The sequence below is a fragment of the Bufo bufo genome, chromosome 4 (assembly GCF_905171765.1).
Source record: "Bufo bufo chromosome 4, aBufBuf1.1, whole genome shotgun sequence".
NCBI lineage: Eukaryota > Metazoa > Chordata > Amphibia > Anura > Bufonidae > Bufo > Bufo bufo.
The window spans coordinates 440,308,084-440,324,370 of NC_053392.1; the positions used below are offsets into that span (position 1 = coordinate 440,308,084).

A 16,287-nucleotide genomic window follows, 5' to 3' on the forward strand; every position below is an offset into this window, starting at 1 on the left:
GATGCTTTTCAGCACCAGAAAAAGACATGAGATGCCAGTTAGAATAAAACACAAAAAAAAAACTTTTTATTTCCCTATACACACAAAAAAATTATTCCATCAAATTAATATTGTATATCTGCAGCTGTATAGCAACTATACATGTTTAAGGATATATTAGAAAATGAATATTAAATTATATATTCTGACAAAGTATTGAGCTTCATCCATTTTCAGTGCAGTATACAGTGCCTTGAAAATATATTCATACCCCTTGAACTTTTCCACATTTTATCACGTTACACCCACAAACGTAAATGCTCACACTTCACACATACTGGTGTTGGTCTATAAAATAAAATCCCAATAAAATACATTTAAAGGCTACGAACACCTTTGGAGGAAATTTTATGATTGCATTTTACTAATTTTTGCTAAAAATCATATTTATAATTGGCCTTTATTAAAAATATTGAGCCATTCTGTCACAAAGGGTTAACTGTTTTTCTGTGTGACTGGTACTTTCACTTTGTGCCGGTCAGCTAATAAGCCTTATCTCTAAACTGTTGAGAGGTCATAAACACTTATTTAAGCCACATTCTTATCAGTAAAATAAGGCTTGAGCTTTAATTAGTGTGTTTATAAGGTCAGAGAGCAGAGATAAGGAATCCGTCTGCTCCCCAGATGACAGAAAAGACAGAAAATCCACAGGCTACTACTAGAGCATCTCAGCTATGTACACAAAAAAGGAGCCCATATTTTAAATAAAGACCAATTGAAAAAAAAAATTACCTTATAATGAGTACAATGCAATAATAAAAACATAAAAAAAAAAAATACATAGCCTTTAAGTTTGTGGGTGTAAAGTGAAAAAATGGGTAAAAGTTCAAGGGGTATGAATACTTTTTTAAGGTACTGTATATACAGTTTATTAATATAGGTATACATCTGACATAGCATACATACAGTATGTGGTGTGAAAGTATTCTAACACAACAGTAATTGAACTTGTATCTGACGTGATTATGATTGCATGGAAAATATTTTTAGTACAAATAAAAGACTCTGCACAATTAAAAACTCTCCTTGTTATAATGAAAATGGACTCCTCTTGGATCAGATGATGAATGCAAATGGCACATACTGTTCAGTATTTTGGAAAGAGATTTTGGTCCGCAGAAGAACACCCCTATACTAGTTCTGTTTAAAGATAAAAAAAAAGAAAATAAGGAAACATATTTTAGTTCTGTAAAAGCCATTTATAAAAGTCTCTCCATCATATATCAATAAAGCCTTTGTTATAGATACCATATATTACCACTTTACCAATGTTTGTTCTCAGGTATTACAGGAATAGCTTCTGGTTCATATTCAGGAGTTCTTTATGATGTCAATACAGTATGTCCTACATTTTAATGAGGCAACTCCTTTCAATTCTCCCCACAAAATGGAATGCTAAACTTCAGCTCAAGTTCAGTAAATTCCACGAGAACTGTCTCCTATATCATCTTGATAGCGGTGCATTTAAAAGGAAAATGCCATGCTATCCTATGTTTGAAGTAACCAGATCTATTATGCCTCGTTTCCACTGAGCGGATCGGTTCGGTACGGTTCGGTACGGTACGCTATTTTGGGTGTTTCCATTATGAAAGCGTGCCATAAAACCGAACCGTACCGCGCCATTCAGGGTCCTGCTTCTCATGTGGGTCCATAGAAAATGGAACGGTACGGTTAGGGCGGAGCTACTGGCGTCACACAGTACTTTCCACTGATTGGTGGTCAGAAAACATCAATGCTGACGTCAAAGCAAAGCGCCAAACAATCACCACGTCGCCTTATTAGTCCATATAAAGGAGAAGGATGCCAGCAAACAACAGCAGGGTCTGGTTATCTGAGGAACTATCTACGTTCTTAGCAATCATCGGCGATGGCGTTATTCAGAGTGAGCTTGATGGATCAGTGAGAAATGAAAAGGTCTATAAAGATATTTCGCAGCGGATGGCAGCCGAGGGATTTGAACGGACGTCGGGCCAGTGTAGGGCAAAGCTTAAAAAGCTTAAAGCACAATATAAAAAAATTAAGGACGCCAACAGCCGTAGTGGAAACTGTCCAACTGCTTGGAGGTGGTACGACGCCATGGACGCCATTTACGGTCATCGGCCAGCAAACCAAGGCAGGGAGGGAGGTCTGGACTCTGCAACTGTAATTCTCGAATCCATAGTAGACCCCTTTGGTAATTTTTTTTTTTTTTAAAACTTCGCTTAGAATATCGCTCTGCTTACCATTTAAAATATAATATCTAACCATATGTTTATTTTCAGAAACAGTTGATGTACTCTCCACTGATGCATCAAACTTATCAGAAGATGGACCTTCAATGTCTTTCAGCAGCAACAGCAGCAGTATTTCCTCAAGCCAACCACAGAGTAGCCAACCACAGAGTAGCCAACTACAGAGTACTCCCAATGCACCAAGGCACAATGGTAAGACATGATGATAAAAAAGAAATTTTTAACTGTGCATTTTCTTAAACTAAAACAGCAGTGGGGCAGATGTGCAGGAGGTACAGTGTTGGAATAGATAAGAAGGGGGAGATCAGCTGTGGGGGAGATGTGCAGGAGGTATAGTGGTGGAAGAGATGAGAAGGGGGGGATTAGCAGGAGGTACAGTGGTGGAAGAGATAAGAAGGGGGGGATTAGCAGGAGGTATAGTGGTGGAAGAGATGAGAAGGGGGGGATTAGCAGGAGGTACAGTTGTGGAAGAGATAAGAAGGGGGGGATTAGCAGCAGGTACAGTGGTGGAAGAGATGAGAAGGGGGGGATTAGCAGCAGGTACAGTGGTGGAAGAGATGAGAAGGGGGTTCAGCAGTGGGCAGATGAGCAGTGCTGTGTATTGTTGGTGTAGCAGATGAGCAGGGGGAACAGAGGTGTGGCAGTGAATCAGTGTGGGGCAGATGAGAAAGGAGCTTACAGTATTGGTTTGGCAGATGTTACCAAAAGCAATATTTAGGTCTTTTGTATATTACAGGTGAAAGGAGAAGGTTACAGTTGGATCTGCGCACAGTCATGGAGGATATGCGGGCAGCAGAAGAAAGGCAGCTGGAAAGAATGGATAACCTTTCTGAGAGGCGGTTTCAAGCAGTACGTCAGGATGCCCAGGAAGCTATGCGCCAGGAGGCAGAAATTGCCCGGCAGCAGATGGAGCAGTTGGCTACCTTCAACCAGGCCTTCCTCGGTGTCCTTGGTCAGCTTGTTCAAGTGATTGGAGCCAATCGTCAAACCAGGTCACCACCCAGACATTAGTGCCTTTCATGCAGCTCTGGACCTGTACCCATGTTTACGTTTAAAAATATATAATTAGAGTGGGTTTTAAAGGTTAGATTTTTTATTTTTTTTAATAGGCTCCTTTGAGCCATCAGCGATCACACAAGATTGGACACATTTGCTCCTTGCTGCACATGGCTTTCTTTGTGCTGCTGCTTTGATTCCCTTCTGCCTCCTTTGCGTTATCACCCCCCTTGGACGGTGGAGCCTGGATTTCAACAAAGGGCACCCCCGATCGCTTAATTTCTTCTCATTTTTGCATTGTAGATGTAATTGCGAATATACTTGGCATTTTTGGTTTACCTTTTCCTTTAATTTCCTTTTTAGATGTTTTTTTTCTTGGTCTGAATTTCTCACTTCCTGTTCCTTCTCAGTAAACCAGACAACATCATCTGAGCTGTGTTTAGTCAGTCAGCACAGCTTATTGAACAGCTTACTGAGGAGGAACAGGAAGTTAGAAATTCATACAAAGAAAACAAAAAAAAAACATTTATTGGAAGTGAAATTGAAGAAAAAAACAACAATGCAATAGCTTAGGGATATGCAATTAGTGGATATCCAACTGTTTCAGAACTACAATTCCCATGTGGCATAGCAAGACTCTGACAGTCACAAGCATGACACCCAGAGGCAAAAGCATGATGGGACTTGTAGTTCTGCAAAACAGCTGGATTTCCGCTAATTGCATATCCCTGCACTAGCTTAATAAAAAACAAACCTTTACAAGCTCTTTATTGTAAACAATGTTTCTACATTATCAAAATTTTGCCTTTACAAAATATGTAGGAAGATGATTTTTTTTGTGGAATAAAAACCAAGAACGACTTCTCTGAGTATGTCTGATTTTATTTAGCATTTAGCAAAAAGTAATTAAAGATTTTAATTATTCACGGTAACAACGTTAACGTTAAGGTGCCTCATCAGAGCCTGACGTATTTCACTGCACTCTTCTTCCATATCCTGTGCTGCTATTACTGGTACTGGCTCTTCTGGAGATGTATTCCAATCCTGGTCAAAGTCTTCTCCATGACTTTCACAAAGATTGTGAAGAGCACAGCACGTTAGGACCATGGATTTGGTTAGTTGTATGTCACTGTCATTCCTCTTCATAAGACACCTCCATCTACCCTTAAGTCTTCCAAACGCATTTTCCACTACAACACGTGCCCTGGATGTTTTCTTGTTGTAGATTTGCTGCTCTGTTGTTAGGCGCCCATTGTCTGGAAATGGTTTCAGGAGCCAATTTTGTAAAGGATAGGCAGAGTCCCCAAGCACATAATAGCCAACATTCACCCCACAAATGTTCTTAGTGCTAACAGGGTACAGGCCTCCCTGGCCAACCCAATCCCAAAATGTTGACAATCGGAGAACCCGAGCATCATGCAAACTCCCAGGCTTTCCTACATTCACATTCCAGAATAGTCCCTTGCCATCCACTACTCCCTGGAGGATGATGGAATGCCAGCCTTTTCGGTTGAAGTAGTCAGTGTGGTATTCTTGTGGTGCTATTATTGGTATGTGTGAGCCATCAATAGCACCAACACACTGTGGAAGGCCCCACCTGTTCTCAAAGTACTCAGCCATGTCTTTGAGCTTTTCCCTGTTAGGAAAATGAACAATTTCAGGCGCTAGCAATGTGCACACAGACTTACAGAAGTCCTGCACACACCGGCACACTGATGATTTGCTGACACCAAAAAGATGACCTATACTCCTGTATTCACTGTTGGTAGCCAGCTTCCACAGTGCAATGGCAATTCTTTTCCTTACAGGCAAACAGGCTCTGAAGTTGGTGCTTTTCTTTTCCATCACTGGACGTAGCTTTGCACAAAGGAATGAGAAGGTTTCCTCTGACATCCTTAAATTCTGCACCCACTGTCTGTGGGTGAATCCTGGGACGGTCACATTCCACCACTCATTGGCACGAGGGAAAGCCCAAATCACTGGTCGGCGGCGCTGCTTTGCCAAAAGGAGAAGCATCTGTAAAAAATGCAGTGTGTCAGTGTGTATAGGTCAGTGTGTGTGTCAGTGTGTGTGTGTAGGTCAGTGTATGTGTGTGTATAGGTCAGTGTGAGTGTGTCAGTGTGTATAGGTCAGTGTGTGTATAGGTCAGGGTGTGTGGGTCAGTGAGTGTGTCAGTGTGTGTATAGGTCAGTGTGAGTGTGTCAGTGTGTATAGGTCAGGGTGTGTGGGTCAGTGTGTGTGTCAGTGTGTGTATAGGTCAGGGTGTGTGGGTCAGTGAGTGTGTCTGTGTGTCAGTGTGTGTATAGGTCAGTGTGTGTCAGTGTGTGTGTGTGTGTCAGTGTGTGTATAGGTCAGTGTGTGTCAGTGTGTGTGTCAGTGTGTGTATAGGTCAGTGTGTGTGTGTCAGTGTGTGTGTGTAGGTCAGTGTGTGTGTAGGTCAGTGTGTGTTTCAGTGTGTCAGTGTATGTGTGTGTGTTTCAGGTAAGTCAGTCAGTTGTGCTTACCCTATAGCGCTGCCGTCTTTGTCTTAGCAGCACAAATGTATACTTCTCCTCCCGGCTACACATCCAAGCTAAAAGTTTTCTTCTCTTTTCGGCTGTGTTTCTCATTGCCGCTCGCAACCTTCTCTCATACAGTGCGGTATGAATTTTGCCTATTACGAACCAAAAGGCTAGCAGAGAAAAGACGAGCTGCTGAATGACCTCCATTGTTGTTGTTGTTGTTTGGCTGACGCTGAGTGACGCTGCATCACGTTTCTCGTCGCACTAGTGTGACATCATGAGAGGCATTTTTTCTAAAACCTGTATGGCCCCGGCGGTCCGATTTGCAGTGGAAACGCTCACCAGAATAGACCGGACCATTCAAACCCGTTCCATTCTAAACGACCCGAACCGATCCGCTCAGTGGAAACGAGGCATTAGTAACTGACTTTCTGATCATCAAAAAAATGATTTCTTAGCCTTTAACCAGACATCTAACGGTATGACCACATGGCACAGTGGAGACGCGGTTGTGAGATGGGCACACTGTGGTCAAGTACAGTGCCAACTAATTGGGAACACACTCTTTAGTTGGTCTGCATTGTTAATTTAGAATTGAGGGTGCTGCGTGGTCATTAACAATGCAGGCCAACTAAACAGTGAGTGCAGTTCTAATTTGTTAATTGGAGCCCACTATGGCTCGTATGTAGTATTGAAGAGAAGACCGGCACGGTCTTCTCTTCAATATTTCATTGGGAACACCATCCCACAGACACATGCACCGCGATTTAGCAGTGTCAACCTGCGATCATTATATCAGCTCGTATGTAGTAGATGTGTCAAAACTAAGCTGTCTAAACGTACCTTAATGTTTTTTCAGTAGGCTCCTAATCCTTTTTCTTTAACAGGAACATTTGAATTCAACAAAACAAAAATAGAATAAGGTGCACTTTATACTACAAAATGTGCATCCCAGCATCTACAAGATAGTTATCCACTGTGCCAAATTATCATAATTTGTTGGATATGGCCAACATCAAAGTTGACTGAAATGATGCTTCATGCACAGAGCAGTCGAGGTGACAGCAATACTAGAAAAAGAAGTCTAAATTGCTATATTTACCAAATTTACCAAAGGTCCAATTTACCAAAAACTTCTAAAATTGAATGTATTGGATTGTGGTCACTACTTCAGATCTACCTTTTTTTAATTCAATAAAACAGTTCAGCAATAAAAAACACTGCATCAAATGTTAGTTCCATGGCAAAAAAAGAAGCAGGGATGTAATTTTACCAAAACAAAGAAAAAATTGGCAAAATACCTACATGAAATGTAGCATCATTATTATCTTTTCCAATCTATATGTAATAAAAATACAGTGGTCTAGTTTTCAAATTGTATATCTACAAAGCAGAACTGCAAAAAAATGCCAACAGGGTCAAATTGACCTATGCATTGGTTTAAAGGAAATGTGTCATCAGAAAATGACCTATTGTTTAAATCACCTTTTTATGTTTAAGATATTTTTAAAGAATATTTGGTGGTGTTCATTATTTTCCACATCTCTACAGATATTTAAACAAAAACCATAAAATTCTGCAGTTTTTGCACTGGCCACTAAGCCTAATAATAGGATCCTCTTCTTTACTGCATTTACTTGCTTATCTGTACACAGAGGTGATGTCATTACAGGCAGGGGTATAGCTATAGGGGGTGCAGAGGCAGATTAAGACCCTTGTACCACATAAGAAGACACTAGTATTATAGGACGTGTATGCAGATCAAGTTACACCTCTGGCTCAAAGGAAGGGGTTAGGTCAAGAATTTGGCATGGGGGGTGCCGTTTCAATTTTTGGTTCAGGCATCACGAAGGCTATGTGCTTCCCTGCCTCTGGCCACAATACACTGAGGGAAGGGGGCCCAAACTGAAATCTTGCACCAGGGCCCATGAGCTTTTAGCTATGCCCCTGATTACAGGCAGGATTAGAATGACAGACAAGACGGGATCCACCATCCTTGTATAGGTCACAGGGCACAGGTCACAGGGCATGCCTAGAAAAATCTCCTGTAGAAGTCAATGAGGTCCCCTCCTGACTATTGTGTCTATGGCACATGGGGCTGCCGTAAAGCAATTTTCTTGATGCTTTCTAAATGCTGTAAAGAAAAGTTTAGGCAAGACCTGATAATGATGTTCAGGAAATAGTTAAAAACCTGCAATAAGAAAATAAAAAGAGAATAGAAAAAAAAAATGTGTTACTATCTGGTATTAACTGGCAGAAAACAATTTGGTGACACATTTCCTTTAAGTACCTATATTTGCTGTTCCTATTACAAGTAAGTCAAATGTACTTGTAAGTTGATGTTTGGTAACTGTACTTATTTTTTAGCAGATTTTTTACAGATGAAAAATGAAAACTGCTAGGGTCAGCAGACCTTATAATTCTAAAGTTAGCACAAATAAGTAGCCATTTGTCTGTGTTTTACCCTGAATGTCTGTCTGCTATATATCTGAATTCTTTATTCCAGTTGGGTCTTCCAAAGTTTGTTTTATGCCTTAGTCCTGTGATAACATCCAGGTCATTATCACAATGAAAAGCTATGTGTGCAGCCTAAAATGAAAGATACATGTTTTTTTTTTATTTAAAAAAAATAGCACTGATAAACAAAACAATTTAGGCCTAAATCTGAGATTATCAGATCGTTATACTGTTGAGGCATCACTGCAGATCAGCAAATCACAAAAAATTCGATTCGGGTTCAATTTAGCCGAATTGGAAGACAGATTAAATTCGGATCCAAATTGATTGTACCCAAATTGAAAGTGCTCCTATTGGGCTAAAAATGTGTATTAGACACCCTGAGGTCTCATATTTTTATCTCTATTATCAGACATTATTATTTATCTTTTATTATTTTTTTCTCTCACCAAAAATTTGGTTTCGAATGTGATTCAAATTTCTATAAAATTTGGGTTGAATCCAATTAATTTATCATCTTATATTATTTTATCTTATACCGCATTCACAGTTGTGGCAAGCTATAATGAATAGCTATAATGAATTAGCCTGATACAGTAACATGCTATAATATATTAAAGAAAGCACATGATAACGCATTGCAGCATTTCTCTATTGAATTAATATGTAATGTACTTATACTGAAGAGAAGAGCAAATTGATTCCACCGATTTGGAATTTTTCCCAAATTATCCCAAAAATTCTGATTGAAATTTCTTGTGATTTATTTGGGGCAAATAACAGAGAGAAGGAGACAAAAAGAAAGAAAGAGAGAGAGAATTTTTTTTAAAAATTTGACGAATCAGAGACAAAACAAGTTTCAAGAAACTTTATTCATCTCTAACATTCATCTCATTTAGCAATCTCCCATCTCCAGGACTTCTGTACAATTTATAGCTAATGCCTTGGCCTTAGGCTACTTTCACACTGGCGTTTTGGCTTTCTGTTTGTGAGATCCGTTCAGGACTCTCACAAGCTGTCCAAAACGGATCAGTTTTGCCCTAATGCATTCTGAATAGAAAAGGATCCGCTCAGAATGCATTAGTTTGGCTCCGTTCTGCCTCCATTCCGCTTTGGAGGCGGACAACAAAATGCTGCTTGCAGCGTTTTGGTGTCCATCTGACAAAACTGAGCCAAACGGATCCATTCTGACACACAATGTAAGTCAATGGGGACGGATCTATGGCACAATCTGACACAATAGAAAACGGATCCGTCCTCTATTGACTTTCAATGGTGTTCAAGACAGATCCGTCTTGGCTATGTTAAAGATAATACAAAAGGATCCGTTCTGAACGGATGCAGACGTTTCCGCACCAAATGTGAGTGTGAAAGTAGCCTTACACGTAGGGGGCCTCTGGCAGCAGCAATCAGCAGTTTTGCTTAACAGACATAGACCCTCTGTGAGCTGCGCTGTGTGCAGAGTGGCTTCTGGAGTTCATTTAGCTGCAGTGGCTGGCTGACACACTGTGCAGCAACTATCCTGCTCAGAGTAGGTCTGTCAGTTAAAGGGCATCTGTCAGCAGATCTGCACCTATGAAATTGGCTGACCTGTTTCATTTGCACTTGGCAGCTGAAGGCATCTGTGTTGGCATCTGTATTTAAACACTCCCCAACTTCCAGCCCTCTTCCACCATTTTATTAGCCAAATAAATTCCACAGTGGTGCAATCGATGCAATGTTACCCATTTAAGGGCTCATGCAGACGAACGTAAGGGTCCCGTGCCTGTGCTGTGGACCGCAAATAGCGGTCTGCAATACACGGGCAATGGCCGTTTGCACTCTCTATTATGGATATGGACCCATTGACCCGTATTGCGAACCATAAACGGCTTGAATGGGTCTGCAATCTGCAAGATACCTGTATGGCAAAAGATAGGACATGTCTTATCTTTTGCGGTGCTGAGGCACAGAACTGAAAGCCCACGGAAGCAATTCGTGGGCTTCTGATCCTTACCGCCACTCCGCACAAGTTATGACATTTTCTATCTTCGGCTGTATCTTGCGGATTGCGGACCAATTCAAGCCATTTCTGGTTTGCAATACAGGCACGGAGCCCTTGCGTTTGTGGGCATTAGCCTTAATAGAGACACCTAGAACAACAAAAAAGAAAAGACATGCATAAGACACAGTCAGACAAGAACAATGGGGAGCATTTATTAACTATCCAAAAACAAGAATGAATTTGGATCACACCTCCTCATGTTATGCTTTGATCTAATAACTGCTTCTCAGCATAATTAACATCACTTCTCAGCGCCATAAATAGTATACAGACCCATCATTAGTACACATTTTGATCAAAAAGCGTAAGCCCACTTACCACAACTAAGTTGCCTCCTTGAGTGGGAGCCTACTCTAAATTTGGCGCAACACTGTGTGGCAACCACCAGCACCACAGCACTGCACCAGCAAACGGCGGGACTCAGCAGCATAACATAAGGAGGTGTGATCCAGGTTCATTCTTGTTTTTGGATATTTTATAGTTCCTTTCCATTTTTTGCACTCTGGTATTAGCACTCCTCCCATTCGACCAAGGTGATTTTAATTAGCAGGAGACTGCATTAAGGGTTCACAAATTCCTACCAGCTCTCAGTTGGAGATCCTGAGAGCATATGATAAGGTAAGCTTTGACAACTGTTCACATGGTGCGGTGCTGCATGGGGGCCACTGTTGCTGTGATGCTGTGCTGGTGGGTTGGTGGGGCCCAGTGCCAGGGTGGCATTGCCAAAAAGCAGGTGTGCTGTTTGGCTGCCGAGCCCCGCCGTCTGCTGGCACGGTGCTGTGGTGCCAGTGGTCGCCACAGAGTGCCGAGCCAAATTTAGAGTAGGTTCCCCCTCGAGCAGGCAACCTTGTCATGGTGAGTAGGCTTACGCTTTTTGATCAAAATGTGTACTAATGCCTCATGTAAGCATGCAACATAGGGGCTTGTATACTATTTATGGTACTGAGAAGCGATGTTACTTATGCTGAGAAGCCGTTATTAGATCAAAGCATAGCATTAGGGGGTGTGATCCAGGTTAATTCTTGTTTTTGGGGCACATTTATTAAGACCGGCCTCTACATACCTTCCTTCGGCAGATCCACCACCACTTCTAAATATAAGACAGTTTACATATTCACTTGGTTTCCCTCCGACTTTCCGGGTTTACATATTGCAGCCACGATGCAGTTCTCTAAAGTCCCTGCAAAACTGCTGCCAAAACTGCATTGTGGCTGCAAAGTGCTTCTCACAGCATCTATCAGCTGTTTTACTTAAAGGGCATCTGTCAGCAGATTTTGTAACTATGAAACTGGTTGACCTGTTACATGTGCGTTTGGCAGCTGAAGACATCTGTGTTGGTCCCATATTCATAAGTGTCCATATTGCTGAGAAAAATGATGTTTAAATATATGCACATGAACCTCTAGGAGCAGCGGGGGTGCTGCCATTACTGCTAGAGCATCAGCTCTCTCTGCAACTGCCGTGCCCTGTACACTTTGATTGACAGGGCCAGATGTGATGATGTTTTCACTGCCTGGCCCTGTCAATCAAACTCGAGAGAGAACTAAGCCTCTAAGTATAACGCCAACACCCTCGTTGCTCCCACAGGCTCCTTTGCATATATTAAATCATCATGTTTCTCAGCAATGCGGGCACATATGAACATGGGACCAACACAGATGTCTTCAGCTGCCAAGCAAACATGTAACAGGTCAGCCAGTTTCATAGGTACAAATCTGCTGACAGATGTCATTTAAGTAAAACAACTGAAAGATTCTAAGAGAGGCACTTTGCGGCTTCCATATTGTTTTAGCAGCAGTCTTTCAAAATTGCCGCAAAATTCGGCAGTTTTGCAGGAACTTTAAAGAACCGCATTGTGGCTACAATGGGGAAGTTAGGTGAATATGAAAAGGAAAAGGAAATTGTTCTTATTTGACTGCTTTTTAATGCATCTCAGTTTTTTTGTTTTTACAGGTTTCTCTATTAAATGGGTTACTTTGGATTTGGTGGATTATATTGCATGGATTGCATTACAACACAACACCGTGGAATTTATTTGGTTAATAAAATGGTGGAAGAGGGCTGGAAGTTGGGGAGTGTTTAATTAAATACAGATTCCAACACAGATGCCTTCAGCTGCCAAACACACATGCAACAGGTCAGCCAGTTTCATAGGTACAAACAACACATAAAAAACTGATTAAAACAATACCTTTTTCATACTCACCTATCCCTCCTGACTTTCCCAAAGCTTCTTCAGCAAGCTCTGGTGCCTTATAATAAGGCTGGATTTTACACATTGCGGTTGCTGAGAAATTGCCACTGACATGCATTATTTTGTTCCAATTTAGAAAAACCACTGCAAAATCCTTAAAGGGGTTCTCCAGGAATTCAGAAAATGAAAGTACTTAAATATTACTTTATTATAAATATATTCCCAAATACCTTTCATTAGTTATAATGGCTTGTTTTGTCTGGGGAGCACTCATCATGTGAAATAAAATGGCTGCCATCCTATTAGTACACAAAAAACCTGTCCTAATCACACAGCAGGACAAGTTGCTTCAGAACACTTAGCTAAAGAGCTGCCTCAATCTCTTCTCTGCTCATCAGGGATTATTATCCTGAATACAGTTTAAGTTCATGAGGAAACGTGAAGTACAGAGATGAGGTGGGGATGTGGATGATCAGCAGCAGCACTTGTATGCCATCTCCATTACCACAGTCTGTCGTGGTCGTCCTCTCTGTACTTCGTGTCTCCTCATGAACTCCATTCCTACAGAGATTCAGCTGAAGATGTTATCAGCTGTATTCAGGATCATAATCCCTGACAAGCAGAGCAGAGAGGAGGACGAGGCAGCTCTTTAGCTCAGGGTTGTGAAGTAACTTGTCCTGCTGTGTAATTAGGACAAGTTTTGTGTGTACTAATAGGACGGCGACCATTTTATTTCTCCTAATGATTGCTCCCCTGACAAAACAAGCCATAGTAGCTAATGAAAAGCATTTGGTAATATATTTATAATAAAGTAATATTTAAGCATTTTCATTTTCTTAATTCCCGGAGAACCCCTTTAATGCATTTACAACATTGCTTCAATGAGTAAATCTGCCTTTCACCCCATCCCCTCAACGGCTGATTGTTGCTATAGTCACCCAATACACAGGATGCCTCTGTCAGCAGCTATCATAACTGACAGAGCTGCTCTGTGTGACAGGCAGCAGCAGTACTGTGGCTTGGACAGGTACTGCAGCTGAATCTGGCATTTATTCAGTCACCTTACACACAGTGATGCTCCCACTCAACACACAGAGGGGCTCTGTCAGTTAAGTAATTCAGCTGATTGTCACGACAGAGGTGTTCCATGGCAGGAGAAATCTGTAGAGACATGGGAGGAGGAGGCCAGTTGCTCAGGGTTTTTTCTTTGCCTTAGGACTGTTTCAGATGAGCGTCTCAGCTAGTCCCATAATCTGGAGACCAGGCAGGCCAAGGAAGTGAACTGGCAGAGACATTCCTGGGAAACCTTTGCTTTGTGTGGATAAGCATTATACTGCTGACACCAAATTTTCTTCAACTTAACTGTCTTGAAATGGTCCAGGGAAAGGAGTGTGTAATGAAGGTTCCACCTGTGCCTGGATGGTGGGCAACTAAACCACTGGCCTATGCGGGCCATCTAGGTCCTGTTTCCTGTGTGTGTCCTCATGTAACCACTGTTCCCAACACCACCTAACAGGTAGGTTACAATAGCCTAGATGGATATCTATCTACCATGAACACAGCAGACAGGATGATTTTTGGGTTTACTGTTTGCACTGGCACCTCTGCTGTCTGTGATTCTGTCATTCATTACTCTGGTTATCTTTTCTTTCCAGTGTACATAGCTCTACATCTCCGGCATACATCTCCATGCTTATATATGTTTAGTAACTCACCCTTGGTCTTCACAAAGCCAATGGCATACCATTTTTATCCATCATTTTTCCATACTTTCACTGACATATGCAGGAATTCTCTGGTGCAGCACCCATTCTGTGCCCAGGGCATGAGACTAAGGGCTCATTCAGACAGCCGTATGTTGCTTTCCGCATCTGATCCGCAATTTTGCAGATTTGATGCGGACCCATGCAGTTCTAGGGGGCCCCAAAAGTTGCGGACTACACACCGTGTGCTGTCCTTTTCTTCTGTTCCACAGCCCCGCAAAACAAATAAAACATGTCCTATACTTGTCAGTGAAAATCAGGACCTACCCTCATTGAAGTCTATGAGTCTGTAAAAATGCAGAATGCAATCTGTTTTTTTTGCGGACATGCTGAACTGTCCACAAAAAAGCGGATCTTTGTCAGTGTTGGCTTGAATTTGACAAATATTTTTAGTTATATAGTTAAATCTTTTTCATATACATTTTTGTTTTACCTGGTTTTCATCCCAGCTGGTGAGAAAAAGATGATAACTAAGAAAGTCCGTTTTGCCTTGCTCTGACATTTGTTCTTCTAAGGAGATCAGGAGATCAGCAAACCATTCAAATGAATGAGTGTCCCGACAAAGCCAATAGAAATATATCTAAAACACAAAATCAAGTTTAAACTTTTATCTGCATTATTATATTATCTTCTACTCTCCATAGTAGACTATACCCTAATAAGAATAAGTCTCAGGTTACATAATTAGATAAGAACCTAATGTAACTGTTTGGGGAATACTCATAGTAGCTGTAATTCTCTATAAGGAAAATGTTACACATGACAATAAGGGTCCATTCACACGTCCGCAACGTGTTTTGCGGATCCGCAAAACACGGACACGGCAATGCGCATTCCGCATTCGTGCGGCCCCATAGAAATGAATGGGTCCGCCTAAGGCCTCATGCAAACATTTATGGTCCGCATCCGAACCGCAGTTTTTGCAAATTGCGGAAGGCGCACGGGCGGCTTCCGTTTTTTGCGGACCGCAAAAAACAGCACAGTCGTGTGCATGAGGCCTAAAGCATACAGCAATAAAACTGTTTATTGATTAATCATTAACGTGACTATTAAAGGGAATCTGCCACCAGTTTCATGCCTAAGGGCTCATGCACGCGAACTTATTATGTTTCCGTGTCCATTCTGGGTTTTTTGAGGCCCGTATGTGGAACCATTCATTTCAATGGGTCCGCAAAAAAACTGAACTTATTATTCAGTTTTTTTTTTTCAGGAAGTATTACTTTACTGAGAGAGTAGTGGATGCATGGAATAGCCTTCCTGCAGAAGTGGTAGCTGCAAATACAGTGAAGGAGTTTAAGCATGCATGGGATAGGCATAAGGCCATCCTTCATATAAGATAGGGCCAGGGACTATCCATAGTACTCAGTATATTGGGCAGACTAGATGGGCCAAATGGTTCTTATCTGCCGATACATTCTATGTTTCTATGTGCATTTCGTTTCTCTATGTCAGTATTCCGTTTCGCAAAAATATATAACACATCCGCATTACGGACAAGGATAGTACTGTTCTATTAGGGGCCAGCTGTTCCGTTCTGCAAAATATGGAATGCACACGGACGTCATCTGTATTTTTTGCGGATCCATTTTTGCAGACCGCAAAATACATATGGTCGTGTGCATGAGCCCTTATTCACACATCAGTGTTTTGATCAGTGATTTCCATCAGTGATTGTGAGCCAAAACTAGGATTGGAGCCTCCACAGACATAAGGTCTAAGGGAAGGATCTGCACCTGTTCTGTGTTTAGAGCTGCAATTGGCTCATGCACACGGCAGCTGATCGGCCATTCTGTGCATTGGGGATCGCAATTTTGCGGTCACCAATGCACGGGCAACATCCATGGAGATTCCACAGATGGATCAAGACCCATTCAACTTGAAATGGTCCGTGGTCTGTACGCACCACAAAAATGTTGTGCATGCACTACTTTTTTGCAGTGCGGATGCATGAACAGAAACCCCACGGAAGCACTTCGTAGTGCTTCCGTGGGGTTCCGTGCCTCCGTTCTGCACCTGACCTTCTGGATTGCGGACCCATTCAAGTGAATGGCCATGTGCATGA

General features: G+C 41.7%; 1 protein-coding gene across 1 annotated transcript in view; it reads right to left on the minus strand.

The window, feature by feature from the left end:
• Window positions 1-1,052: 1,052 nt before the first annotated feature.
• NOX3 (NADPH oxidase 3) overlaps window positions 1,053-16,287 on the minus strand; it is a 123,118-nt gene continuing 107,883 nt past the window's right edge. The window contains exons 11-13 of the mRNA XM_040427287.1: window positions 14,659-14,805; window positions 8,232-8,356; window positions 1,053-1,179 (exon numbers count right to left, since the gene is read on the minus strand). Coding sequence (XP_040283221.1) covers window positions 1,053-1,179; window positions 8,232-8,356; window positions 14,659-14,805 — 399 coding nt within the window. The remainder of the gene's footprint in view (window positions 1,180-8,231; window positions 8,357-14,658; window positions 14,806-16,287) is intronic.